Below are 26792 nucleotides of genomic sequence, written 5' to 3'. Positions count from 1 at the left end.
CGAGCGAACTTTGTAAAATAAATCGAGTGACATGTTTAATTTTACAAATCCATTGAAATAAAACAATAACCGGCCGATGCGCAACAACGGAGTTGTAAATTACCCTGCGTTGATCTGTAACATAAAAATATTTTTACATTAATCAATATTAGCAAGATAATCGATATTTGAAATAAATAAATATCGCGCCCGTTAAATTTTTATATAAAATGTCATTTTAACAAAAGTTTAATTTTAAAATGCTGACGCAAGAAACAATCGCGGCCGCCGCACGACTGCGTATTTCCGCATTAGCTCATTCGCGTAATTAATTCGCGAAAAATCGTGCAAATAATATACATCACGACCATGCAAATAAGAAAGACGCGACATTCACGACGTAATTATCGCTTCTCTCTTCGCATATGCCGAAGATCGAATTCCAGCGAAATATTGCGCTGGAGTTAAACTTTGAAAGTGTCTCGAAATCCGCCATAAGACAGCAAAATAATAAACGAATAAGAATTACTCACCCCACGGTCGCTCCGCCGTCGCCCGATGCCTCCCAGGCCTCCTCCTCCTCTCCTCGATCGTCCTCCCGTTCTCCGTTGACCCGTTGTCGCATCTCCGTAGTCCGTCTACTCCGTCTACGCATTCACTCACGACGGCGACGCGCGACGCGGCGATGTTCACGCGCGAAAATCGATGATATCATTATGATTGCGCGATACTTTCGACACTTTATACGGCACTCCCGGTATTAATCTCGCGACGCGGCGCGTACTTTTATTACACGGCGACGGAAGAATTTACGACGGAGAAGCTACGGACAAAGCTATACGATCCGATCGACACCCGTAACGTCCGGCAAGTGGACGCTAACATGGCGGAGAGCAAATTTCGTAAATCACGCGGCCAACTTCACTGGCCGCTCTCGCCAGGAGCAACCGTCGCGAGGACAATACACGCATATCGCGCTGCGATCCAAGAATTCCAAGAGCAATAATGCCTTCTTCAAAATACTCTTACCGCCGGTACTCTCATGACTCTCGCGACGTCAAGTACTTACGATGTAAGTCGCGGCATATATCGCGCGGGAACGGGGATAACGTCGAGATTCAAACCGACGAGCGCGCGCGAGAATATTCGAAAACCACTAACCAGCTGCGTTACCGAAGTCAAGCAACCGCGAATGAATTTCTGCGCCCGCGGAAAACTGAGAAGCACCGACAATGGCCGCGTTCAGCAGATACAACTGTTGAGTTCGTCTTATCAACACTCTGCGTTGCGTATGGTTGGTTCTAAAAGTAAGAGCCAGTGCACGTTCGACTGCTACTCAGCGGCTTGGTCTGCTGAACGCGCCCATTGGCTGCGTTCCAAAATGTGCTGACCCCAAAATTGCTGAATATTCTAAACTCGAAATAGAACAGACCTCATTCTATAAACTCGTTAAAATAACTGCTAAAGTAATTGCTATTGACGCAATATTAAAGACTGATAAAATTGCATTTTGTTAAAGGCCATTGCACGTAACAAAGTTTTAGTCATAATCGTAAGGCCGTAAGAAAATAGACCAATCACACTCGATTATTCTTCGAGCTCAAGGAGAATAATCTCATCATCCGCATGGAAAAATCAAAGAAAATCAAATGTAGATAAATATAGCAAAATTTAAACGAAAAATTTGTATATTATTATGTCGTCTAGATATATGCATATGCATCTGCGAAACATCCGTATAATAATAAATCACAAAATTTATAATTGTATAATTGTAATGCTAGGTCTACAATGCGAGTCGTAAAGTCGTAAGTCGTAAGAATTGACCAATCACAATAGAATTTGAGGAGAATAATCGACTGTGATTGGTCAATTCTTACGACTCACGACTTTACGACTCGCATTATTGTAGACCTAGCATTACGTAGACCTAGCATTACGCGAATTTTCACGTAAGATCGATCGGCTTCAACTCTTCAATAGTACCTTGTCGATGCTATACGAATGCATCATCACAATTTACGAATCGCAAACTGCGAATACTGTGATCAGTGCGATCTGTCATATTTGGTGATTCTGGTCACAGCTCAGCCGTCACGGGTCATAAGAACGTTCCAGGACACATCCGACCATTCGGACCATTCCGATCGAGAGCATCGCGTTCAACGCATTTGGAGTGTATTGAAACAAAAAGTGTCCGGGGACACAATTAAAACGAGTATTTTGTCGCAGCTCGCCTGTGCTTTTCCCTTAAAATGCCGGTGAACATAGCGTGATCTCTAAGATGAAAATTCGGAGCTGCGCGTAGGCAAAGTGTGTTTCTTCTCTCGAATTTCTGGCGAGAATATATAACTGAGAATAATAGTAAACCTTCGCGTGCACGATGACCACATTAAGCGGATTTATAGAATTCTTCCAGAAAGGCAAGGTAAAGATGGATTTGTGGCGACTAACCTAGAATTAATTTTTGTTTAAAATCTACAATAACTCGCTTTTTCCGTAATTGTTATCTAATGTTGTCTAATGTTGTTCAAATATACAATATACATAGCGTAACATATTGTGAAAATTAATTTGTATTCTTGTATTTTACAATTGTTAAAGAAATGCGTTTGCATATTATCATATGTATTGCAATTACAGACGTTTAGGCCGAAGAAGAAGTTTGCTCACGGAACATTGCGTTACTCTTTATACAAGCAAGCTCAAGCGTCTCTTAATTCTGGGATCAATCTGAGATCTGTCGTCAAATTACCTCCCGGAGAAGATATGAATGACTGGATTGCCGTTCACGGTACGTAAAATATTTAATAGCAATTTAGCAATATAAAAGTTTAAAATTATGTAAAAGTTTCGTTAAAAATATTTTGATATTTTCTTGATCCTACCTTGAGAAAAATATCCTAAATATTTCAATCTTATCTCATTTTATAAATGAATATCTTGTTTACATGAAGAGAATACTGAAAAGAATACAATAATAATATATATTTTTCTTTTTTTTTTTTAGTTGTGGATTTTTTCAATAGAATAAATCTTATATATGGTACTGTATCCGAGTACTGCGATTCAGCGTCTTGTCCAGCAATGAGCGGTGGAGCACGTTTTGAATATTTGTGGGCAGACGGTGAAAAATATAAAAAGCCAACAGCGTTACCAGCGCCACAATACGTTGCTCTTCTCATGGATTGGATTGAAGCTCAAATAAATAACGAGACAGTTTTTCCAGTGTCAACAGGTTCGACATCTATTTTATAATGACAAATGTTTTATAAGATTACTCTAATATAGAGTTATCTTATTTTATATCAAGATTTAATCATAAATTATTTTATTACAGATGTGCCATTTCCCAAAACATTTATACCATTGTGTAGAAAAATCTTGACCCGCCTCTTTCGAGTTTTCGTTCATGTGTACATCCATCATTTTGATCGCATTGTAGCAATAGGAGCAGTAAGTATATCAACTGGAGTACTTTTAATATTTTACTACATTACAGAGATCTTTGAATGAGTACGTTATTATTATTTTAGGAAGCGCACGTGAATACATGTTACAAGCATTTTTACTATTTTGTGACAGAATTTGATTTAATTAATCCTAAGGAATTAGAACCGTTAGCCGAAATGACTGCTAAAGTTTGTAAGGATAGTATTTCTCCTACTCAAAGCACAGCACCATCGAGCAATCAAGGCAGATAGTTATTTCGTAGCCATATTTGATAAAACTAATAATTACAATTTATTGTAAAATAACAGAACTTCCAGACAGACAAAGAGGAGAAAACTTTAGGCTCATTTCATATGTGAATAGAATATAGTTTGTGACATATTACTAATTATATACCATTTAATTAGTTCTCTTTCACCAAGAGAGAAAAGTTACTAATACGATGTATTTTATTTTTACAAAATTTTTATTCTAATGTAAATTTACATTAGAATGCTTAAAGTATAGTCATGGGTGCAATTTTTAATAAGCTGTTATTATATATTTTGCCTAATTATTTCAAAAATTAATATAACAATTGATATATACTCAATATTTATATCTACATACTAGTTAAGGCATTGTAATACAAAAGTTGAATCTCAAATTTCTTTGTTATGATAAACATTTTACATTTAGATTGGAAATGTTTCGTTGAATCTCAAATATTTTATTTCTTCTAGTTCTTTAGTTGAGTATCTTTCTCGCGTTGTAAGACATTGTATTAGATAATTGTATATAACATTGTCTACTTTTCTAAAAATTAATTAAGTAATTTTCGTATTTTTTATTTTCTATATAGATCTTATTTGAATTTATCAGATGTATGAAAAGACATTTACCTTCTTTGTGAAATATGATACTATAAATATTAATTATGCAAGAAATGTGCAAAAATTTCATGATTACAAAATGATAGAAAATTTGTAATTAACAATTAGTAGTTCGAACATTTATTCCCCTTGAAATATAAAGCTTATTTAGATCCGCGCAACATACATAATAATAATAAGGTAATAAAATTAAAAGAATAATGTGTGCAAGAATGGATATTCGAAGAATATAAGGCAAACAAACATTGTCACAAATTTTTGTAAATATATGCAGGAAATACATATTTCTATACCCATTTCTCTTTCTACACTAAAATATATCTACATTTTAACTCCAACATTTTTATTTTATTAGCTTATTTATTTAACAATTCATCACTTAATGTTTGAGCTGACAAAACTTTAATTAATATAATATAGAATTAACGAAACAAAACATTTTGTATCTTTTTATAATCTATATATATATATAGGTAAAGAAAAGGAGGTCAATTTCAGATTTGCACAATCTCATTTATGCCAAAGAGTATTACGCTGGTAATAAATTGTCATTAATTATTTTATATTATACATTAATAGATAAATATAAATTACGTAATTTTACGATTCAATTCTCCAGTACAGACATGTAATCCCTCAAATTCTATCATACCTATTTATATTCTACTTTGCTTTTTAATATGGTAATATCGATCATATCCTATTTTCATTTCTGTATTTCTTAAGCAAGTAAATAATATTTATCGATTAATGATGTAATTACAAAGCACGTTTAATTATTTTATTGAAATTTATATGTCTGTACTTAAGGTTTAAATTTTATTTTAAACATATTTAGAATTATCATAGTACAGTTCATATAGTACAATAAATAGTCATGTATTTTTCTGTAAATTACAGTCTAGAGAAGTACAAATAGCTATTGAAATATTCCTGCTTCCTTTGTATCTATTTCTAGAATTCATGACATCAGAAATTGTATGTGTACTATGTAAATAAAAATATATTATCTATTTATCTATTTATTGCTTATACATGCCATTTTGATAAATCAAATAAAAATTTCTTTTGTATAGAAATTATTTTTATCTTGTTGCTATCATCTTTTATAATCGTGCATTTGTTTTGGAATATTCATTTTCTTTTTATATTATTTTACAGTTTTATAGACACGAATTCATAATATTCTAAATATATATAAAAAAATTAATTTAGCGATAAGATATACATTCTAATATTATAGAATAAATTTGAGGACAATTCTACAAGCTTGCATTAATATTTATTTCTTAAATTATATAATATTGGGGAACTATCTAAAACATATTTTCAACTGTGTTTATTTTCGCCAGACAATATACATCGATGAACATTTGGTAAATGTTTGGCAAAATAAAACTACAATCTCATATAGACAAAGACACCATTTTTATAATTGTTATTAGAAATCGAATTTATTAGTATTATCAATTTGTACGGATATTTTATCAGAAGTGGAGCAGACATATGCGTATCGTAGTTCTATTTTATTTCTAATTAATATGCTAAAATTTATTAATAACTGATGCTTGAAGATGGTTACACCCTGAGCCAATACATACTTCCACGAATATTATTGTAATCCGGTAAATTTTCAACCGGACCAACTGCCGCGATCACTGGACAGTGATCGAAAATGTATTTCATACCAACATTTTGAATAGTTTCAGCAGTTACGCTCTGAAAAATAAAAATTACATATATAATTACTTATTAATATATTTTCTAAATATCTTCTTAAACAAATAAAATTTTAATACAATAAATCCTGTTGGATGTTTACTCTTTTTGTATTGAATATTTATGCTTTGATGCATCTTATATACATACATACATAGAAAGATATAAACGTTAATTAGAGAAAATTTCCTTATAATATTAAGACTCTTGTATAACAGTGTTTTAATCCATATAACAGAAACTACATACATCTATCCTCATCTCGAGCTCATGGAGTGGAACACGGCGATTATAACATAACATTTGACGGCCAATATCCTCACAAACGGCAGTAGTCCCGTCCAACTGTAAGAACATGTTGGTTTTAAGAATATTCTTTGCACGTGCCACATCTTTCTCAGTAACCGATGTGCACAGTTTCATCCATTCATGTTGAATATGCGCTGTCATATCGTCACACTGCATAGGATCACAAACAAAGTATATACCCCAAAGTCCTGTATCCTAAAAAATTAAAAAATGATATATTTATTATTTTTTTTCGAATCGATTCGATACGCGCATTAATTGTTATAACCATGTTTTCACACGTAAATCAGCAACATTTATTTAATACATACTTTGTAACATGTATTGAAACTCTGGTAGCTATGGCATAATCCTTGTTCTGCACAAGCTTTAGCTAAACTGCTTGCGTTATTTACGCCTCCTCCTTGACTACGATCCCATCCTCCTATGAGGGTATTTGCGACCATCAGAGGAATGTTGTCTGCCTCAGGCCATCCAGCACCTATAACCAAAATATTTATTGATTATTTTATAAAACGTTACAATCAATTCATCTAGAACAATTCTAGAACATTAATTTATAATACCTTCGATAGCAATCGCAATATGGGCGAGAGGAATCGAATCGTCACGTACTCTTATTTCGGAGCCCGTATAGCGACAAGATTTAACGTAGTCCGGAATGGCATCATATTCCGGTCCTGTCATTTTGCCGAAATGCTTATCAGCAAGTTCGATTAACTGATTGTGATCTACACCACCAGCACCAGCCAATACGAATCTAAAGAAATTGATATTTGCACTTTTCGATCACTGATAGTAGATTATAGCTACATAAAGTAATGACCAATCGACAAGAATCTTACCTGGACGGTCCATAATGATTTTTCACATACTGAACAAGATCGTCTCGCGAGATACTTTTGATATTTTTAGTAGGCCCCAGTATCGTTCGTCCTAAGGATGTACCTTGATACGCAGCAGCATGCAAGTGATCAAATACAACTTCTTGCAAATTCGTTTCAACTTCCTGCATTTCGCGTAAGATAACACCACGTTCTCTTTCAATCTCATTTTCGCCCAGCTTTGAATTTTTTATAATATCACTTAGAATCTCAATAGCTTTCGGTACATCTTGCGACAAGCATTTTGCATAAAACACTGTTTGTTCTCGACTTGTGTAAGCATTCAGATGTGCTCCCATATTCTCTATTTCTAATTCCAAATCAGTTTGAGATCGTTTAGCGGTTCCCTATAAACAAAAGATTCTAATATCAGTAGAAGATATGACAATGACTTATTTAAAAGGCTAAACATAAAATTATGCAACTTATAGAATCATATATTATAGTTTTATTGTCTCAAAATTTAATTTGCTCCAACGTGATTACAAGCAAATTACTGCACGGAACTTGAAGAACTATACCAAAAATCACTAACCCAACTAATTATTATTCCTCATTAGTGACGCTATTTAGTTTACCTTAAAAGCCATATGCTCCATGAAATGAGCAACACCATTGTTGTCATCTGTTTCATATCGACTGCCTGAGTCTATCCAAAGACCGACAGTAGCTGTTGCAGCTCCACTATCTTCGCTGGCAACTCTCATTCCACTATCCAAAGTTGTAACTCTGGTAGCTGGTTGATTGATAAGTGTTTCTTTCAAGGAAGCGGCGGTTGACTGCCATTGTTTTGATACCTGAATGCATTAAAAAAGCTCAAGTAATATATACCTCCCACTAAAAATATACAATAATTTATACACATTTAATTTACTATAACAAAATTATAAATCTTTTATTAATAAATCTAAATATCTTTTAATACATAACATTTCTACGAAACATCTGAATACATCTAACATTTTACTAAATAAAACTTTATATGGCATAAGACATGAATCTTAAATTTCAATAAATGCCATTTGTTACATTAATATTCCTAATTAATTAATGACAAGGTATATATGTGTACTACTAAATGTTCTTGTTTATGAGGAATCACATACATCAAATCACACATCACACATCTGTCAAAAAAAATATTGACCAAGTAAGGTATATAGATATGTATTCGAATGCATTTCAAATTTTATTGAATCTGACAACAAAATAACGTAAAATAATCGTTTAGATAATTTTTGCACATTGTACATCCTAAAATTATTATTTTTTTTATTACGTAAGGGGAGGCTACGAAGGAGACATATCTTTAGGTTAGCTCGTGCGCAACTATGAATGGATCGACTGTGAAGCTAAAAACCGCTATTACGATACGATGACTGCACATCGTGAAATGTAATCGGTTTTACCTTTACGAGGCTGGTTTTATTAGAATATGTGCGCAGGGCGCTGCTAATTTTTAGCAGACGGGTGGCCATTTTTCCGATTTATCGAGTGAAACTGACGATTACTGTCGCGGTGAAATGAAACACGATGGAAGTCGATGGAGAACACAGCGAAGAATCGATGTAAAATATGCTGTGAGATGGCGTTGTATTACCCTGAAGTTGCGTACACAGACATCACAAATGATGCAAAGTTGCACCACATGTGCGTATTCGAACATGAATGTTAAATAATATTTATAACATCACAACCAGTACTCGTAGTTATGTCATAATTCGCTCATGCATATGTATACGTAAATAGAAAAAATATTTAAAAAATATTGATATTTAATAAATTTTTAATAATAAATAAAGTAGCAAAAAAATGTAATTAAATAAGGACATTGATAAAAATTTCACGAATATAAAAATTTAAAATTTTAAGTCTGATGGTTCAAGCTGCGAAAATTTAATCCTCTGAAAATTATAAATTAATAATTTAAAAATTAAGAAGTTGTACAAATCACAACTGAGAGCGTTGCAATTTCAAAAGTTTTATTTATTAAAGCTGCAATTAACTTTATCAAGCAATTAAAATTATCACACAATTCTTTCTATTATAACAAAATATTATATACATTTATGGCTGCGGTCCACTTGACGCTACAAATTCTTTGGAGCGTTCTTTTTCTCCTTCTTTCTTCATTGAAAGAAAAGAGAAGAGGAATGCTTCGAAGCATTTGTAGCGTCAAGTGGACCGCAGCCTATATGAAAACTAATTTAAAAACTTGCATTAAAGTAAGTAGAATTATTCATATATTTATTGTTTGTCATGAAAAAAAAAAGATTAAATTAGAAACAACGTGTTTTATATTTAAATATTTTGCTCTAATTGTAAATAATTTTGGAGGATCCGCACGGCGGCTAATTAGCCTTCCGCTTTTCTTGGGGTGGCAAAACTTAACGAAAAATGATTGGCTGCGATGACTGCGAAAGAGCCAATAGACGATCCGTCTAGAGAAACTACGCACTTCCGTTGCCCAGAACGGATCTCCAGCTCTCCAGGTGACTCGCAGTTCTACACAATTCTTACAATCGAAGCTCGAGGTACACGTAATGAGTTTCGCTCGGCTCGTCTTCGCCATATTTTGCGGATCGAACGAGGGACTCGGCAACGCCATTGTCTGCGCATCACGTTAATTTTCCGTTTGCGGTTCGCCGTGAAACAGCGAGCAGCGAGCGTCGCAGAGTTGCCTGTCATCATCGATCCGGAGCTAAGTTTGTTGCACGCGGGGGACGAGGAATCGTTGCAGCGGGTAAGATTTGTTCATCGACGCTACGAATACCCTGACGCTCGCGACAGAGACTCCGCGTCGTGGCTTCGCCGAGATATCCGGTTCGAGCCGCGTGTTTTTATCCGAAGCGTTTGGCGGACGCGTCGCATTCGGGACTCGGGACGCCCGACAGTCCGCTCTTCGTCTGGTCGTAGTGGTCGTTGCTGCTTGTTCCGGAGTATCATTTGGCGTAAAACGCGTCACTGTCGAGATGCATATAAAAAGCTGCTGCATTGAATCGATTTCTACTTTTTTTCTTTTTTTGAAATATCTTTAAGCAGTCACGATTTTTAGACGAAGAATTTTAATTTTAATTTTAATTTTTGAAGCCTTTGAAAGGACATTTAGAGATATCCGTGTCTTAATAACGTATTGGAATATTGTGATAGTTTTTATAGTTTCTTATTTAAGTTAATGTATATAATATGGTATATTTTTATTATTTTTGTCACTGTTACGTATCTCTGTTTTCAAATATTACTTTGGAAACTAAAGTACATTTTTATTTTCTTCGAATTGATTAAAGAATGCATGATTAAATTTTAATTTTATATATGAACTCAGGATATCTCGAGTATATAATACTTTTGTCAACAATACAACATAAAAATGTCAGAAGAATAAAATATTAAATACATAACTTATATTTACCTTCTTACATGTACCCCAGTATACTGGAATACATATTTGTACATATACTTACAAAAAGAAAGAAATGACATTGGAATTAATGTTTTAAATATTTCCAGTCTTGTTAAATAAAACTATCAACTATTATTTTGTCACTTTGTTTGGAATATATGTCGTACAGTTATATACATGTATATAAAACTAAAATGTTCTTAATTAAAGATATGAGAAAATAATTATTTTGTTTTTTCTTCCAGAAATTGAATAAATGTGCAAACGACATGTACAGCAATAATAACATCGACCCTTGGGAGCCTGGCTATGGGCCAGAAAGAAGAAGTCACAATTCTGACTATGACTACCGCAGTGATTATGGAAACAACAGGTCGCCGGAATATCCGGATGTTGATCACCGTGATGTTGATCACCGTGATAGGGACCGTCGTAGTCCGGATTACAGAAATCACCGTGGAAGAGACAGAGACCGCGAAAGGGATCGTTCGAGGGATAGGAGAGATCGTAGCAGAGACGATCGTGATCGCAGCTATAGGGATCGCGAGGATCGTTATGGGAGACAAAGAGATAGAGACTCTGTAGAAAGAGATAGGGATAGGGATAGAGACAGGGACAGAGAGAGAGACCGTTCCAGACGCGACAGGGATCGGGATAGAGATAGGGACCGTAGGGGGAAACGGGAGGATCGGGATCGCGATCGCGACGACGATCATAGTCGAGAAAGTTTGGACTTTGAGCATGACCATGGTCGTGCCTATGGCTCGTCCATGGAAGGGATCCACTACAAATCACAATCGCCCAACAACACCATAATGATACGTGGGCTCGCTCAGCATATTACTGAAAATGACGTAGGTTGTCAACTTTGTGGCCTAACATATAGTGGCCACATCGTGAGCCAGCATTATCGAGCGTGGCATCACTATTATTATCATGATGTGTGTATCACAGGTGCGGCAAGACATTCTCAACTGTGGTCTCATGCCTAAGGACATCAGGCTGATTCGAAAAAAAGATACAGGTAACTATTACACTGTGTTTAAAAATCTTAACATCCTTATAATGTAATTATCGTATACATACTGAGCTCAACTGAATTGTTACTTGTAATATTGTTGCGTATCGTTAGGCTTATACAACCATTAGCGTTTACCGATTTAAATTGCATAAAAACGGGACAAAAACCGTATCGTGTATGAAGTTTACAAGAATTTCTTACAAATTACTACTTATTTAGAATTTTTCAATAATTTTTATTATATATTTCTTGATACCAACCATACATATTCTTCGAAATATTATTGGTTTGGCTGTTGATTATTATATATTCTTGGTAAAAGGTAAGTATAGAAAAATATAGGAGAGGGTTTTTGAAAGAGGACATTAAGTTACTTGTCAAGATTACATAAAACTGCTCAATAAAAGCTTTATTAAATTTTTTTAACACAATTATCTACAAAAAAAGCTCGCGTTTTTTAATGATTCTTGACTTATTTCAAGTAAGATAATATAACTTATATTTATAATTATAGGAGCATATAACAATTCTTCAGTTAGGATACTCTTGTTACATATGAAGACATTATTTTAGTAATAACCACTATTCTTTTGTTTCTTTTGTAATATGAAGTTTCAAGGAAAATTGAAAGATAAATGCTTTAAAATGGATATATTGAGAATATATCTATTGATTTTTACTAATTAAAGATATTTATACTTGAATTTTCCTTACTGTCTCACTTTTAAAGATTCATATTTCAAGTGAAAATAAAATAATATTGTAAATTATTAAAACGATGTCTTTCTTAGTAATCTATAAGCTTGACTATAGATTATAAACAGTATATACACGATTAACATGTGTCCGGGATCGGTTTTTGTTGCCGGCGTCTTTTTATTTGCAAAAGTCTCTACGTCGTTCTCATCCGTGGTATAAAAGTTTACGTGGTAAAAGGGTAAAAGAAGACTGAAAAAAAAATTTTTATCTCGGCGTTTGAGAGAAACAAAAATTCTGTAACTTTAAACGTTAAATTATATACGTATCCCGATCACGTATATCGGTGAACTGCGGTCTCTCGCACGGAATTCGTTCTGCTGAAATTTAGGTAAATGGAAAATGAATGCAAGCGACGAAGCGAAGAGACACTTCGTTTGAAACTCAGTCAGTCAATGGTCGGTGCTGTGATTGCCTGCCCTCTCAGAGTAGAGAAACCCAGGCACAAACGTGGATTAACTCTGGATATGTGTGTATTTGCTCTGTATAGGTGCTTCGCGAGGTTTCGCATTCGTCGAGTTTAACGCGACTCAGGAGGCCGCACGATGGATGGAGATGAAACAGGTAGAAAGAAGTTTGGTCCAGATACCCAAGATGCGTTGTCGCACGCGTGCCACCGACTGCCCCGTGGCGGCAAGGCACGGTAACGCAGCCCTCTGGCCCTCCCCGTGGCCACGGCTGTGCACCTATAAAAAACTATTTCAATCTACCGTATCTAATTATTTATCTAGGAATCCCCACATATTTTGCAGACTTTTCTTAATTCGCTCGCAATATTCGCGCAATATCGGCTTAAGTCTTGCGATTGACTGAGATTCCGCCGCCGCGTCGCGTCTGCCGTCTGCTTTTATCTATCATAAAAATTCGTGAACTAACAATGAGGATCGGAGGAGGGTCATTCCAGTCGTCTTATATATCATTTTGATTCACGTATTTTCTATTTGGCACGACAATCATTCCGAACGACAATTTTTGCTATCCGTGTAATCCGCTTTTATACCTTTATACTTGTGTCTTTGCTTCTTCCGTTTCGCTTAGTTCTTGATGCAATCACTTACGACTTACGACGTTCAAAGTCTCTACGGAGATTATGCACGAAAGAATTTTTTATTCGCATAAAAATTCATACGCGCGAGCAATTCTCGTGTTTCTTGCCTGCACTTTCTTACGGAAGTTTAAATTACGATTGTCCACATAAAGTCGCGCATGAACAAGTCGGTCTGCAAGCGGTGTGGAATGGCCCACGTTAATAGGCCCACGAGGCTTTGTTCGCTGTTTGTTCGAGACAGAAAGCTATGAAGTAGAAAACTATAATTTCGTCAACCAAGAAGAAAGTTTACGGGATAAACAAGAGGCCTTAGGAAGACGTTGGACGGGATAACACTGAAATTCTCTGTTTCAGGGAGTGCTGATGCTGCAGGATCAATATCGCGCACTGATGCAGTACAGTATACCGAAAGAGTGCCATGTGGATAAACCGCCGGCGAAAAACACGCAGGATTGGCACTGTGTTAAGGTGCGTACCATGAGTAAATGGGTCTTTGCTCTTTCATAGACTATATATCACGTTCATGAATAATTCACCACTGTTACATTTGTTCCATGTTCCATAGTGTGGGGCACACAATTTCAAACGACGTGAGACTTGCTTCAAGTGTTCCGCCTCGCGAGCGGAAAGCGAGGAGGGCGGGGAAGGTAGCGACGAAATCAGCCCGCATCCCACGAACACCGTACTTTTACGGGGATTGGATGTGTTAACGACTGAGGATTCGGTTCTACAAGCGATGAAGAATCTGTCGTCGATGCCGATACGTAGTATTCGCATCGGTCGCGATTCTCTCACAAATACATCCAGAGGAGTGTGCTATCTGGAGATGGGCAATGTAGTAGATGCCATGTACTTGCATACCGCGCTCACAAAACAAGGACTGGTGGTCGACGGCAGGAAAGTGGAGATAACGTACTGTAAACTTCATCAAATTAATAATACGAATGCGTGGAAGTCGAACGACACTCAGCCACAGAGGTACACCTTGGACGACGTAGCTCAATTGGCTGAATACAGTGCCAACTTGTATGCCAAAACGCCTGCACAAAAGGCCCATTATCTTCAGTATTACACGCAGTACTATCAAAATCAAATAATGCAGGGTTCGGCGATCACATTGCCGTCCTTGAATCAAACAGACCGAGTTAACGCGGCCGCGGCGGTAGCGCAGTCCGCTATACAACAATTGCAGGCATCTAGAAAGCTAGGAAGTGAAACCGACGAAGTGAAGGGACGGCCGACCCCTACAGCACCCACCAGTACGGCATTAGCCAGTGGAAGGGTTCCCGCACACTCCAGCGATGGGAAAGTATACTGTAAGTTTCTATAGGATACACTTTTTAAATTCATTTTAAATTGGATCTTTAAAATTATCTTATATTTATTATTTCTGCAGCTGTACCGGACGTTAGCACTTATCATTATGACGAATCATCTGGCTACTATTATGATCCTAGCACGGGATTATATTACGACCCAAACTCACAATATTATTATAACAGTCATACGCAACAGTTTCTTTATTGGGACGCCGAATCATTCTCTTATCAACCAGCTAAGGTAATTGAAATTGAATCTTATGAAAGGATAGCATGTTAATTTGTTTAAAGATATTACTAGAAATGTTTTCATATTTCTTGTTTATAGTCTACTGCAAGTACGACACAGGGAGCTACAAACACGATAACAGCGACAGCAAGCAGTACAGATTCCGCGAGCACGATCAGCAATCAAGCTGCTTTGTCGGCCGCTAATGCGGCTCAGGAGGCGTTAAAGGAGGACGAAAGTAAGAAGAAAGACAGCAAACAGGACAAAGTGAAAGTAGCGAAGAAAATAGCGAAAGACATGGAACGTTGGGCAAAGACTTTGAATCAGAAGAAAGAGAACGCCAAGAGTAATTGGAACTCTGAGTTTGCCGGTATGGATGGCAATCAAGGTATCGGAAGTGGCGCGGCGGACGCGGGATATGCTATCCTGGAGAAGAAAACTATCGCGAATCCTTATCACGAGGATGAAGATCAAAGCGGTAATGGATTGGTAGCTGCTTACGGAGGCGGTAGCGATACAGAGGAGGAGATAGAAGACGTGCAACAGGAAGAGAAACAACACACGGATTGGAGTAAGCTGGCATGCTTACTTTGCAAACGACAGTTCCCAAGCAAGGAGGCGTTACTCCGTCATCAACAGTTGTCCGATCTTCACAAACAAAACCTGGAAAACTGGTACCAAGTACGCGGTCTGGATCCCAATGATCCGCAACAGAGGAACAATAAATACAGAGACCGCGCCAAGGAAAGGAGGGCCAAGTACGGTGAACCTGAACCACCGCAGCCCAACAAATTGAAAGAGAAATACTTGAAGACGAGAGTGGAGGACATGTCAGTATCTTATGAGGAACCTACACGAGCCGGTATTGGATCCGATAATGTCGGCAATAAATTACTGCAAAAAATGGGTTGGAGCGAGGGAATGGGATTAGGAAAATCGAATCAAGGTAGAACTAGTATTATCGAAGCCGAGAGACGCGTCCCTACAGCTGGCTTAGGAGCGAAGACTTCGTCGTACAGTGCGTTACCGGGCGACACCTACAAGGACTGCGTGAAGAAGATGATGTACGCGCGATACCAAGAATTGTCTGACACGTAATACGTAGGATATGGTTAAAATAGATTTTATATATACACACACAAGTTCTTGTACTCCATTTTCCATAGACACATAATTACACGCTCGTATTGTTATCATTCGAATATTGTAATAGCAATTTACTTATAACTGCACAGTGATAGTCAATTCTCGGGGACTGTTGCATTCGCCATGCAATACGCATTTTATACATCCTTGTGCAAAGTCCCGTCCTCGTGTGCTTTAATGATGTTCTATATCTATAATAAATTTCTTCTTTTTTTCTGTAATATATACGGTACACTGAAATACAATATATTGTCAAGGTATACACATACACACATACGCGCCATTTTATTTATATAACATCAATGTTACTCGCAAACTAAAAACTAATCAGATTATATTTCTGGTTTTTTCGAGGATGCATTTTCCGCACAGAATCACTCTGTCAAAATATGATTATTATATCATTGACATCATTGTGCAATGCAATAATATTTGCCCACGAATAAATTATACATAATTGAATAGTAGTAAAAAATTCTTGGCAAACAAATATAATCTTGTTAAAAATGATTCTTGAGTTGTATTTAGCAAGTTAAATTATTTGGAACGTGAAAATGTTTTATGATTTAACAAGTTATATAAAGTTGTATTAAAAATAAATATCACTATGAACTATGAACATTATTACATTATGCAAAATATCTGTAGTAATTTTTCTTAGTACAGTCTGCAAAGTGTCTTGCTTCACGAAAATATCATTAACAGTGAAGTCAGTTTTATGATGTTTTTGTTAAAAAGATTGTGTGATCTGTTGTTTACGCAATTCAATATGTTTATCTTCATATGTATTGGCGCATCTTATATTTATTATATCATCGAAGTCTAGAATTTCGTATTCATTTAATCTAATTAAACTGGATATATTAAAGATATTTAGCATCTTGGTTATTCTCGTACACACATATATACATTTATTTTTCTTTTTTATTACAGTTTTTGGAGGTAATGCATTATATTTATCACTGTATACATTTCTAACATTGTTTTTGTAATTTACTTTTATTTTTCTAAAGTCATCGACGTCATCGTGCAAGATTCATGTATTAAATAATAGACGGAAAATTAATGAATGTACATGCGTTATTACTAATATACATATTGAGAACATGTGATTTTTTTTTTGTAATAGATTAAACTTTATAAACTTATTTGTCTTATTTGACCAGAATTCTAAAACTCTTGTTCGTGTTCCAATAATTTTCTTATGATCGAGAAATACGATATTGACAATAAGAAGTAAAAAATGCTTGATTAAATTTTTTGATCAAAAATTACAAAAAGTATAAATTTAATTTAACAGTTTAAAAGAAATATCTAAAAATATAAATATACATCACGATAAGCGTGTTGTATGATTTTTGAAGAGATCCAGCGATTATTACCAGACATCATGTATATAAATAGAAATAGAGATTTGCTTATGATAGATAATAATATATCTCCAAAATTAAAAAAGTTTAATTGCTAAAACACTTCAAGTTTTGTTTCCTTCACACTTGAAACATTAAAAATTTTGTATTACATTTTTTAAATATATTTCTTGAATGATAGGCATTATTTTAAATATTCACAAAGTGGTATGTATATATAATTTTACTTATTTTTCTACAATCCAACACTTTCCATTATCATGTTCTCTTTATCAGTTAATAAACTTAGTTTTATTGTTTTACAATACCTCATCACATTATAACGATATACTTAAATTATTAGTATTGTTCTGTCACTATCATTTTTCGTTACATTCAAAGATACAAAAAAAAATGAAGTATTGTATACTTCTAAACTATGTTTATTCATAATTTATAAGAAATCAGATATGTAATTAATATCAAGCATTAGACTGAGCAATGTTAGAGAATCTCTGATTCATTCACGTTTGAATATTTATGTAATAGTACATCAAATCTTATTTTGTAACAAAAAAAATATTTTATATCTAAAGTATCTAGTAACAGTCAGTAGAAGAACACTGCACTCTATTATAATTTATAACATAAAAGGACCAGAATCTCTTTGGGTATCAGGTAAGTATCATTGACCAAAGATTAATATACTTTCTATGTATGTGAAATAGATTTGTACCATTAAATAGCAGCTTTTTTTACATGATAAATATCACAAAAATATGAAATTAAATAATTTAACGATAGTGTAGTTGAATATTACATATCTAAATGGTATTGCTCTTATTTTAATGAAATAAAATAAGAAAGTATCTGATGATTACAGTCTTCAACTCTTATCAATAACATAACTATATGTTATTACATATTATCTCGACCGAAAATTCGGTTTTGATTTCGGTCAAAATTCAAAGAAAGTTTCAGCGACGTAACCAAAACTGTTTATTTTCTATAGATTTTTCAAAGACTTTAAAAAATATTTTTATTTCACGTTTAGAAATTTTGTTCCTATTCAAGTAATATGATAATACAGATAGTATATAGCATACAGATTGTGATAATAAGTGTAATTATTTTAATAATTAAGGCTCCCGCACAATGAAAAATATAAGGAACAAGAAACAATAAATTTTAGCGATTAGGAATCTAGCTAAAGAATCAGGAATAAAGCTGGTGTAGCATTGATACACGGCTTCCGATAGGTTAAAAATCTATTGCCTGTGTTTTTCATTGTGCATCCAATTTTATTTTTGAGTCCTTAGTTCTAATCGCTAATATCTGTTCTTTGTTCGTTATATTTTTCATTGTGCGGGGGCCTTTACACTTACAAGTGTTATTATTTTAAATTGACTTTTGATTTAAATTGATATTTATAAATAAAAAGTATATTAATATATATGCGCATATAGCCTTTCTAAGATTTCCATGAAAAGTTTCGGTTTTTGGTTTCGGCCGACACATAACCGAATATTCGTATTCGGTTTTGACCGAAATTAAAAAAGATTGTTTCGGTCGGACTCTAATATTATCTTTTATATCTTTGTACAACCTGTTGATAAATTATTATTACCGTTGTCACATCTCACTGTTACGAGTGCTATCGAAAAAACATTATTAAATTCACATACTAGGAAATATTTGTTGTAAGCTTAATTGTTCACACTCTTAACACACAGAAGTGAAATATTTGTTCAATCGTTAAAAAAATATCCTTGCAAGACTTAATTATAGTGCTCTATCACAGCATGCTAAAACAATTACATTTATTCGTTGAATTTCTAATATACTTTGTGTAAGATAAAATTTTTTTAATTCTTCTAAAAAATATATAATTTACTACAACAACTTATCTGATTAGCGTCAATTTAAAAAAAAGATATAAATGCTAATATTAGATAAAAAACTTGTAAATTAGATATAAGTGCTAATATTAGATAAAAAACTTGTAAATTACACGTCAGCTAAAATCCAAGAGTACAATGGTCGCAATTGATGATTTAGTACTCTGTATTCTAGATTGCTAAGACCATCAGTGTCATATCTTCGAGCACCAGTCTCCAAATTTGCAAATCTCGTAGTACTGGGAGGTTCCTTCTTATGCGTCAGCATATAATACTGCGCCACATTAGGCCCGAAACGCGTTATCTGTGGAATAAAACTATTTAAGTATCTAATAGATACATGTCACATTGATACCGATTTATATTGATCAAACCTGAAAGCCCCTGGACTGTAAACGACTGTAGAAGTCATCGTCCTCTCCGCCCCAACCGTAGAAAACATTGGAAAATCCGTTTACTCTTTCAAACTGTTTCCTCGTCAACGCTATCGCGCCTCCAAACAGGCCGGTGTAAGGTAGATTATATCGAAAGGTATTTACACTGGAGCTCATATGCCTGGGCATTTTGGTGCACGCGTAGATATTGTCGGGATTCTGCGGTATCAGGTCTATGTCTTGGAAAATGAAACAGTGGAAATCGTTGATCTTGGTTGCCTCGGCGTAGCCGACGTTGAAGAGCTTGGCACGATTGAACTCGCGCATCGGGCTCTGCTCGATCACAAATATCCGGTAGTCCAGGTTCTGCGACTGCAGAAACGGATGTATGTAATTCATGAAGATGGCAAGCTGAGTCTGCCGGTTGCGGTACGGCAGGATGATGGCCACGTTGAAGAGAGGATGGCAATTGAGGGGCTTCCACTGGCCGCCCGGTAGGATGCCAAGTCGACGTGCCATCACCACCGGATCCTCCCGGGGATGCTCCTCCGGATAGAGCAGCTGGGAGGACCCGCTGACGGGGATCACGCAGGAATTGTCCCGCGGCGGGTACGATCTCTCCATCTCGTAGTAGATATTCTCAGTCTTGATGTAGGCGTAGTGAGAGGCGAATCGCGCCGGATGAAGACAGTAGACCAACAGGAGCGTCATCGTCACCGTGTAGGACAGTCCGCGCGCGTGATTCAGGAAGATGATTTTCAAGATACTGACGAAGTTCTTCATCCTGCTATAACCTATGCGGTCGACCGCCAATAAACATACCAGTCGAAGGGAGTGATTCACGGAGACGGGCCGCGAGTTAGATCCGCGCCGTGCTTTCTGATGTTCGCGCGGACATTTTCGTACACCGTGCACCGTGTCTACCGACCGACGGCGCTATTAAAAGAGCAAAGCAAAAGCCGCATCTTTCCCAAAAGTGTACCTGGAGCGGAGCTGACAGTCCTGACAGTTGCAGACGACAGACGAGCGGATGACGCGCGAGTGCGCGTGCGCGGATAATCGAGCAAGATGTGTAAGGTAATTTATAAATAATTTATAATTTAAATTTTTTAATTAAGAATTTTCATTTTTTTCAATAATACTTGATAATGGGCGACGAGCACGATACTGATGATGAAATGATGAAGATTCACAAATTGTATTGCAGGTTAGGTCTATACTTCTTAAAGTTACTACACGCAATTAATACTTTTTTATTAATTGCAATTACGGTAAAAATAAATTTCCAAGATAAAGTGTGGTAGTTTTTAATAAAAAAATAATTGTAATTATTTTTTGTGGTCATACATATTGAATTATAGCTGTTCGCTTTTATCACAGATTGTACATAGCTTTGAAATACTAATAATAAGGAGGGAAGGATGATACACATGAAGGATACATGCAATTTATCAGTTAACACTTTATTTAAACCTCTGTTAATTGTTAACCTTGATATAGCAGGAATTTATATACTGATAATTGCACATGTTGCTGAAACACAACTGATGTGCGAACCAGGCTAGATAAATAAATACTCTATACATTGATAGACTCCGTTTGTACGATATAATCATCTGTATTATATATACATTCGTCAATGAACCAGGATAGCACGCGGCGCATCGTTCGGTTTGGTGGATATATTCAGTTGATGAAAAACATTCAACGTGTCTCGCATAAATTTATCCATCATATCCCGAGTGTGTTTCGGTGTTGGAGCTAGTCTTAATTTCTCTTCGCCCTTTGGAACCGTAGGGTAATTTATAGCTTGCACATAGTGCCCTTTGTCTCTTAATAAATGGTCCGCTATCTGGCTACACACCAATGGATCTCCTATCTAAAACAAAAAAAGAACATAATATCATTTTATATTAACAATTGTTGTTCAATTACGATGAATGATTAATTAAACCATTTGGTTGCAGCTCACCTTTATTGGAATTATATGAGAAGGCGACGGTTCTAACGGAAGACCGGCGGCAGTAAGAATAGACTTCATATAGGCCACATTTTTCTGGTGATTCGTCCTCAATGACCTGCCCTCGTCCGATGCCAAAATCTCGACGGAAGTCAAGGCTCCGTATAGCACGGTGGGCGGTAGCGAAGTGGTAAAAATAAAGCCGGCCGCGTAACTTCTTATCATATCAATCAGCCTCGCGGAACCAACGATGTAGCCGCCCACGTTGCCAAAGGCCTTTCCCAAGGTGCCGGATATAATATCCATTTTATCAAGCACCCAATCTCTTTCGCCGATACCGGCGCCGGTGTAGCCGTACAGACCGACCGCGTGGACCTCGTCGACGAATGTTATCGCCCCGTACTTGTGCGCGACGTCGCACAACTCCTTCAACGGGCAGATATCGCCGGTCATAGAATGCACCGTCTCGAACGCCACGATTTTTGGCACGCTTCTGTCCACCTTCGACAGGAGCTCCTCCAGATGCTCCACGTCGTTGTGCCGGAATATGTGCTTCGGCACGCCGCTGTTTCTTATCCCCTGTATCATGGAGGCGTGATTCCCGGCGTCGGAGAACACGTGGCAACCTGGCAGAATTCTGGCTAGCGTAAACAGAGTAGAGTCATTGGCAACGAAGCAGGAGGTGAAGAGCAAACCGGCTTCCTTATCGTGCAGCTGCGCCAGCCGCTTCTCCAACTTCTCATGACCCATGGAGTTGCCCGAGATGTTTCTCGTACCCCCGGCACCAGCGCCAAACTTATCCAACGCTTCTCGGACCGCGCTGATCACCGCGGGATGACGCGACATTCCTAGATAATCATTGGAGCACCATACGGTTATCGGTTTCTCGCCCCATGAGTATTCCATGGCTACCGGAAAGTTTTCAGCCAGACGATTCACCTTCTTGAACACCCGGTACGAATGATCCTTCTTCTTACGCATAATTTGCTCGTGGAAGAATTCCTCATAAGGGAACTGCGCCCCCTCTTCCTTCTGTTCACCTAGATTGATAACATCTTCCTCCATCGCTGGACTGGCTTTCTTGACGGCGTCCCGCTCTCTGGACAAGAAGGGACACTGATTCTGTATAGGCTCGGGAATCGGCTGAGACTCTTCCGACTCCGTCATCGTACTGAACAATCTTGACATTACTGGGCAGAGCTGCCGGTAATTCATTATCAGGGACGTTCCGTAATTGCGAACGTAGTTTGCGGACAGACGAGTCAAGAAAGGGCACGGCATTGTTTTCAGAAGATCTGAAAATACATTGGTTTATAAATATCAAATTGCCAAAATGAAAAAAAAATCGGTAAATGTGTCGTAATGTTCTAAAAATACTTCAACGATATTCTACATTTAAATAATGCTAAGTGAAAAGAATATTGGGGCATATGTTCACAAATTATATAAATCTACAGGTGATATTGAACACGAGATAATACTTGAAAAGAAAAAACTGACGGTAGCATGACAGTGTGCAATCTGGAAATGATCTCAATCCAATAATCGCACGAACGTCCAATCTCCTGAGAATTGCATAATTCGCGTGCGAGGAAACGAGCAGGGAGAGGGGAACGATGACATTAGATAACGACCTGTCATCTTCGACTCCGAGCCTCGCGGAAGCAAAAAGGTAAGGGGGAGGGGAGGAAACGGAATCGCAATCATCTCGACACGTGCAAGACGGGACGAGGGAAAAGGAGAAAGTGACAGAACAGTGACGCAGCACACACCTGTCTGTATATCTTTAGATAGCGGATGCATTACCTTTTGCAGCGTTAACGGGACGACGAGCGCTGGCACCGCGTCGGGCGTACTGTCGGATCAGCTGAAAGCGGAAACGTAACGCTGAGACTGAAAGTCCACCTCGGTGCGGAGAAACACGCCAAGAGGAAACGCGACGGGATGGCCAAACGAGGAAAGTCCGACTGATTATGCGAGAGAACCCCAACTCCTCATGACCGCTCGGCTCGGCAACGAACCCACTACTGACGCACACGACGCATGCGGCCGTATCATACATACTAGCGTTGGTGAAAACGTCGAATCGACTCGACGGGAGAAACTACCACGACCGAGGCGAGGCCTCGTTCCGGCCCCGTTTCAAAATGAAATTAATTAGAAAAAAAAATTGAGTGTCGTAAAAGGTAGAACTAGTGTCGCTCGTGCCTATTACAACGCGTTCACCGTTTATACTCTCGCTTTCGGGACAACCGACGTGAATTATTGTGACGCTGGGCATAATTAATTTTATATCATTATAATTTATTATTTTTTGCACGTAGCGCAAAATCTATAAGAAATTGATGGATTATCTTTCTTGGCGCGGATTGTTAAATCATCGTCTCGAAATTTGCATTAATGACTCGTTTCCTTCACCTGTTGGCTGAATATTATGTACGATACTGCATGAATGCGAAATTAGGATGACACTTGAACGTTGAATGAAATTCAAATGTCACTTGACGTTAATATTAAATCTAACATGACGGTGGATAAATAAATCATGTATAGATGCGATTAAAAACTTTTAGCTAATTCTTTTTAGCGTTGAATACGTCATTATTTTAGTTATGTATTATAATTAACGTATTGAAATTGTTTTCTGTAAATTCTTTTTTATTTAACTATGCAAATTACTTAATATTTCGCTGTATATCGTTAAATATCTTTAAAACGACATTTATGCAACATGTCAATAAATACATCACATAAATGTGATGTATTTGTCAATTAGAAGCTTATCATAAAGGAAAAAGATAGCTTTCGTTTTTTGCAACGCTATCGTTTCTTGCAACCTTGAACTTTCCCGCATATCTTTAAGCCGTGATCAGACTACGGATTGGGATTGAGATTGGATTGAAATTTGACCAATTAGAGCAAAGTTTACTAAACTTGAAGTTAGTTTTCTTTATTCTGATTGATTAAATTTCAATCCAATCTCAATCCCAATCCATAGTTTGATCACGGCTTATGGAATGAAGTGACACAGTATAGTGTGCACGGTCGAATATTTAATGCGACCTATTAAAAACTTATTATAATAATCTCTTATCGTGCTCTTGACGATTGAATCTACGTGCATTATTCTCTGTTCAAAGCTATTTACATAATTTATTCCGACGGACGGCGTCGCATTCACAATAGTTCACGTTGACTTGAAAAAAAGAACAGCGCGTGTGTCGTGCGAATAGAATTTTCTAAACGTAAAAAATTTCGAGAGAATATTTTCTTTTCGTCGATTAACTTAATCGGAAATTAATTTAACGAATAGACGTTTATTTCTATAATATCAATGCAGATTAACTTTTATCTCGATTTAACTTACTTTTTACTCTTTTCTAATTCTAAGAATTACTTCTAAAAATTACTTTTAAGCAATTCTAAGAATTAGAAAAGAATGAAAAGTAAGTTTGATCTATATTGTTATAGAAATAGACAATAATCGCGTAAAGTGAACTTTCGAACTACGATTCGTTGCTTCCAATCTTTCTTCCATATTCTTTTCACATTAAATAGGAATATAATATTAATAATTCTATCATATTAATCATCAATTAAGTTAATCGTAATTCGAAGTCGCCACAAGTTGTCGAACGATAATAATGACAATGCCGCCAGAATTTGAAATTCAAATCGATGACGTCACTCACCATGTTCATTGATGGCGGGAAGGTAAACTCGTAAACAGGGTCGACGATTGGCGGACGTTTCAATTCTTTCGATTTTATTTTGAGTCGGCGGGATCTCTTCAAATTTCTGCTGCTCTCTTTAGCTTCTTTCAAGATTCGCTTTCCAAAAAATTGCCGCCGCAGCAATTTTCGAACCACGTAAAAAATATGCACGTAAAAAAGAAGGGGAGAATCGAGCGAGCGCACGATCTACATCTACGAGGCTGCTTCGACACGACCGAAGTTTTGCGACTGCAAATCAGCAGTTTTCTGAACGGTTCGAAGGTATATTATGAGAGAGTGTGTGAGCGGATAAAACGCCGCGCTACGCTTCTTTTCATTCTCGCAATGTCATTGTCGCTAAACATGCGCCGCCGAGCGTCCAATCGCGGATCGCCATTATCACGGATTATAACAATTTCGAGGCGTTTGATTGACTATTTTAGCTGTTTTAGAAGAAGCCGTTTACTCGAGCTTTTTATTCCACCAATAATTCTCTTTTTGCAACATTTAGTTTCTCCAAACCTGGTAACTCAGTCGATCGCTTTAGACATGCGAAAGACTAAGGAAAAGAGAATTTAACTCAACGCAAATTGCACTAAATTATACACCAATCATTAGAGTGCAATATACAAACAAACTTTGTATATAAATATAGATATATTTAAAATTATAGTCTTAATGACGTTACAAGCGATTTGGCGTAGCAAAACTCAAAGTGCTTCAAAACTAGTTTCGAAATTGCACAAAAAATAAAGCTTATTATATGTGTTTTATGTTACTGCAGCTGTACGCCGCTCGCAACGTCATATTATATACGCGAGAAATCAGATGGAAATAAAAATTACGATAAAGTCGTGATGTTTATATTCAGAAAGATCATAAGAAAATGTTCAATTCATGTGAGGAATTAGGAAATTCCGACAAATACGAAAGCGTTCTAAGAATTTATACATTTGTAATTTTTCCCCTTAAATCTGGGAATTCCATGTCGGATGCGAGAATTGAGATTATCTATCACGTAATAAGTACTGACGTATCATCAAAATTGAAGATAAACTACAAACACAAAACCTATGTTTCTGACTGCAAATATACATAGTAAAACTCCGATAAAAATTCTTTTAAAAAAAAAAGAAACAACCCAGGTGTAGCACATACACGTTTCAGAAATGTTTTATAAGCGTTTTTCGAAACGTTTTATAACCGATTTCTAGAAACGTTTCTCATAAAAACGTTTCTCATAAGTAAAAATGTCCATTCGAAAAACGTTCGATGGAACGTTTCTTTTCCGATAAAATAACGTTTAAAAAACTATTATAGAAACGTTTTGTTTTAATGATAAAGACATTTTAGATAAAGA

The 26792-nt window shown here is 36.4% G+C and overlaps 5 protein-coding genes across 8 annotated transcripts; 2 read left to right on the top strand and 3 right to left on the bottom strand.

Annotated features, from left to right (window-relative positions):
* Positions 1 to 1969: 1969 nt before the first annotated feature.
* On the top strand, positions 1970 to 4602 carry Mob3 (MOB kinase activator 3). The gene is made up of 5 exons (XM_071769678.1): positions 1970 to 2407; positions 2623 to 2773; positions 2990 to 3217; positions 3320 to 3435; positions 3516 to 4602. Exons 1-5 carry the CDS (start codon positions 2363 to 2365, stop codon positions 3681 to 3683), a joined length of 708 nt encoding a protein of 235 aa, XP_071625779.1. The 5' UTR covers positions 1970 to 2362; the 3' UTR covers positions 3684 to 4602.
* Positions 4603 to 5628: 1026 nt separating this feature from the next.
* Positions 5629 to 8782, bottom strand: Uqcr-c1 (Ubiquinol-cytochrome c reductase core protein 1). The gene is made up of 7 exons (XM_071769677.1): positions 8626 to 8782; positions 7795 to 8013; positions 7178 to 7563; positions 6899 to 7092; positions 6644 to 6813; positions 6273 to 6527; positions 5629 to 6023 (listed from the first exon to the last, which is right to left on the bottom strand). The coding sequence occupies exons 1-7, from the start codon at positions 8692 to 8694 to the stop codon at positions 5883 to 5885; spliced, it is 1434 nt and encodes a 477-aa protein (XP_071625778.1). The 5' UTR covers positions 8695 to 8782; the 3' UTR covers positions 5629 to 5882.
* Positions 8783 to 9614: 832 nt separating this feature from the next.
* On the top strand, positions 9615 to 16757 carry LOC139808269 (RNA-binding protein 5). 2 transcript variants are annotated; one of them, XM_071770058.1, is made up of 8 exons: positions 9615 to 9959; positions 10865 to 11473; positions 11574 to 11643; positions 12887 to 12960; positions 13799 to 13912; positions 14010 to 14760; positions 14841 to 15004; positions 15092 to 16757. In XM_071770058.1, exons 1-8 carry the CDS (start codon positions 9627 to 9629, stop codon positions 16088 to 16090), a joined length of 3114 nt encoding a protein of 1037 aa, XP_071626159.1. In that variant the 5' UTR covers positions 9615 to 9626; the 3' UTR covers positions 16091 to 16757. The 2 variants fall into 2 exon arrangements, with proteins under 2 accessions (XP_071626159.1, XP_071626160.1); XM_071770059.1 differs by lacking the exon at positions 9615 to 9959 and adding an exon at positions 10024 to 10155.
* Positions 16758 to 17019: 262 nt separating this feature from the next.
* On the bottom strand, positions 17020 to 20795 carry LOC139808272 (beta-1,4-N-acetylgalactosaminyltransferase bre-4). The gene is made up of 2 exons (XM_071770066.1): positions 19760 to 20795; positions 17020 to 19689 (listed from the first exon to the last, which is right to left on the bottom strand). The coding sequence occupies exons 1-2, from the start codon at positions 20540 to 20542 to the stop codon at positions 19495 to 19497; spliced, it is 978 nt and encodes a 325-aa protein (XP_071626167.1). The 5' UTR covers positions 20543 to 20795; the 3' UTR covers positions 17020 to 19494.
* A 411-nt stretch (positions 20796 to 21206) lies between these two features.
* On the bottom strand, positions 21207 to 25811 carry Alas (5-aminolevulinate synthase). Of its 3 annotated transcripts, XM_071770064.1 has the most exons (4): positions 25412 to 25806; positions 23526 to 23586; positions 21732 to 23014; positions 21207 to 21638 (listed from the first exon to the last, which is right to left on the bottom strand). In XM_071770064.1, exons 1-4 carry the CDS (start codon positions 25418 to 25420, stop codon positions 21396 to 21398), a joined length of 1596 nt encoding a protein of 531 aa, XP_071626165.1. In that variant the 5' UTR covers positions 25421 to 25806; the 3' UTR covers positions 21207 to 21395. The 3 variants fall into 3 exon arrangements, with proteins under 3 accessions (XP_071626165.1, XP_071626166.1, XP_071626164.1); XM_071770065.1 differs by lacking the exon at positions 23526 to 23586 and having other exon boundaries at positions 25412 to 25811; XM_071770063.1 differs by lacking the exon at positions 25412 to 25806 and having other exon boundaries at positions 23526 to 23794.
* Between the last annotated feature and the right edge of the window lie 981 nt (positions 25812 to 26792).

Source organism: Temnothorax longispinosus, chromosome 2, assembly GCF_030848805.1.
Source record: "Temnothorax longispinosus isolate EJ_2023e chromosome 2, Tlon_JGU_v1, whole genome shotgun sequence".
In the NCBI taxonomy this organism is placed as follows: Eukaryota; Metazoa; Arthropoda; class Insecta; order Hymenoptera; family Formicidae; genus Temnothorax; species Temnothorax longispinosus.
The sequence above is the reverse complement of the archived record's forward strand: the minus strand, read 5'-3'. Positions and strand labels throughout refer to the sequence as shown.

Excerpts from the sequence above, each read along its gene's own strand:
- LOC139808272 (XM_071770066.1), bottom strand. The coding sequence starts at position 20,542 with ATGAAGAACTTCGTCAGTATCTTGAAAATCATCTTCCTGAATCACGCG. Across the intron at positions 19,690-19,759 it reads TACAGTCCAGGGGCTTTCAG|ATAACGCGTTTCGGGCCTAA; the intron begins GTTTGATCAATA and ends TTTATTCCACAG.
- Uqcr-c1 (XM_071769677.1), bottom strand. The coding sequence starts at position 8,694 with ATGGCCACCCGTCTGCTAAAAATTAGCAGCGCCCTGCGCACATATTCT. Across the intron at positions 8,014-8,625 it reads ATAAAACCAGCCTCGTAAAG|GTATCAAAACAATGGCAGTC; the intron begins GTAAAACCGATT and ends TAATGCATTCAG. Across the intron at positions 6,528-6,643 it reads GTTTCAATACATGTTACAAA|GATACAGGACTTTGGGGTAT; the intron begins GTATGTATTAAA and ends TTAATTTTTTAG.
- Mob3 (XM_071769678.1), top strand. The coding sequence starts at position 2,363 with ATGACCACATTAAGCGGATTTATAGAATTCTTCCAGAAAGGCAAG. Across the intron at positions 2,408-2,622 it reads AATTCTTCCAGAAAGGCAAG|ACGTTTAGGCCGAAGAAGAA; the intron begins GTAAAGATGGAT and ends TTGCAATTACAG. Across the intron at positions 3,218-3,319 it reads AGTTTTTCCAGTGTCAACAG|ATGTGCCATTTCCCAAAACA; the intron begins GTTCGACATCTA and ends ATTTTATTACAG.
- Alas (XM_071770063.1), bottom strand. The coding sequence starts at position 23,781 with ATGTATGATACGGCCGCATGCGTCGTGTGCGTCAGTAGTGGGTTCGTT. Across the intron at positions 23,015-23,525 it reads TCCCGTTAACGCTGCAAAAG|ATCTTCTGAAAACAATGCCG; the intron begins GTAATGCATCCG and ends ATGTATTTTCAG. Across the intron at positions 21,639-21,731 it reads CTCATATAATTCCAATAAAG|ATAGGAGATCCATTGGTGTG; the intron begins GTGAGCTGCAAC and ends TTTTTGTTTTAG.
- LOC139808269 (XM_071770058.1), top strand. The coding sequence starts at position 9,627 with ATGACTGCGAAAGAGCCAATAGACGATCCGTCTAGAGAAACTACGCAC. Across the intron at positions 13,913-14,009 it reads AGGATTGGCACTGTGTTAAG|TGTGGGGCACACAATTTCAA; the intron begins GTGCGTACCATG and ends CATGTTCCATAG. Across the intron at positions 15,005-15,091 it reads TCTCTTATCAACCAGCTAAG|TCTACTGCAAGTACGACACA; the intron begins GTAATTGAAATT and ends TCTTGTTTATAG.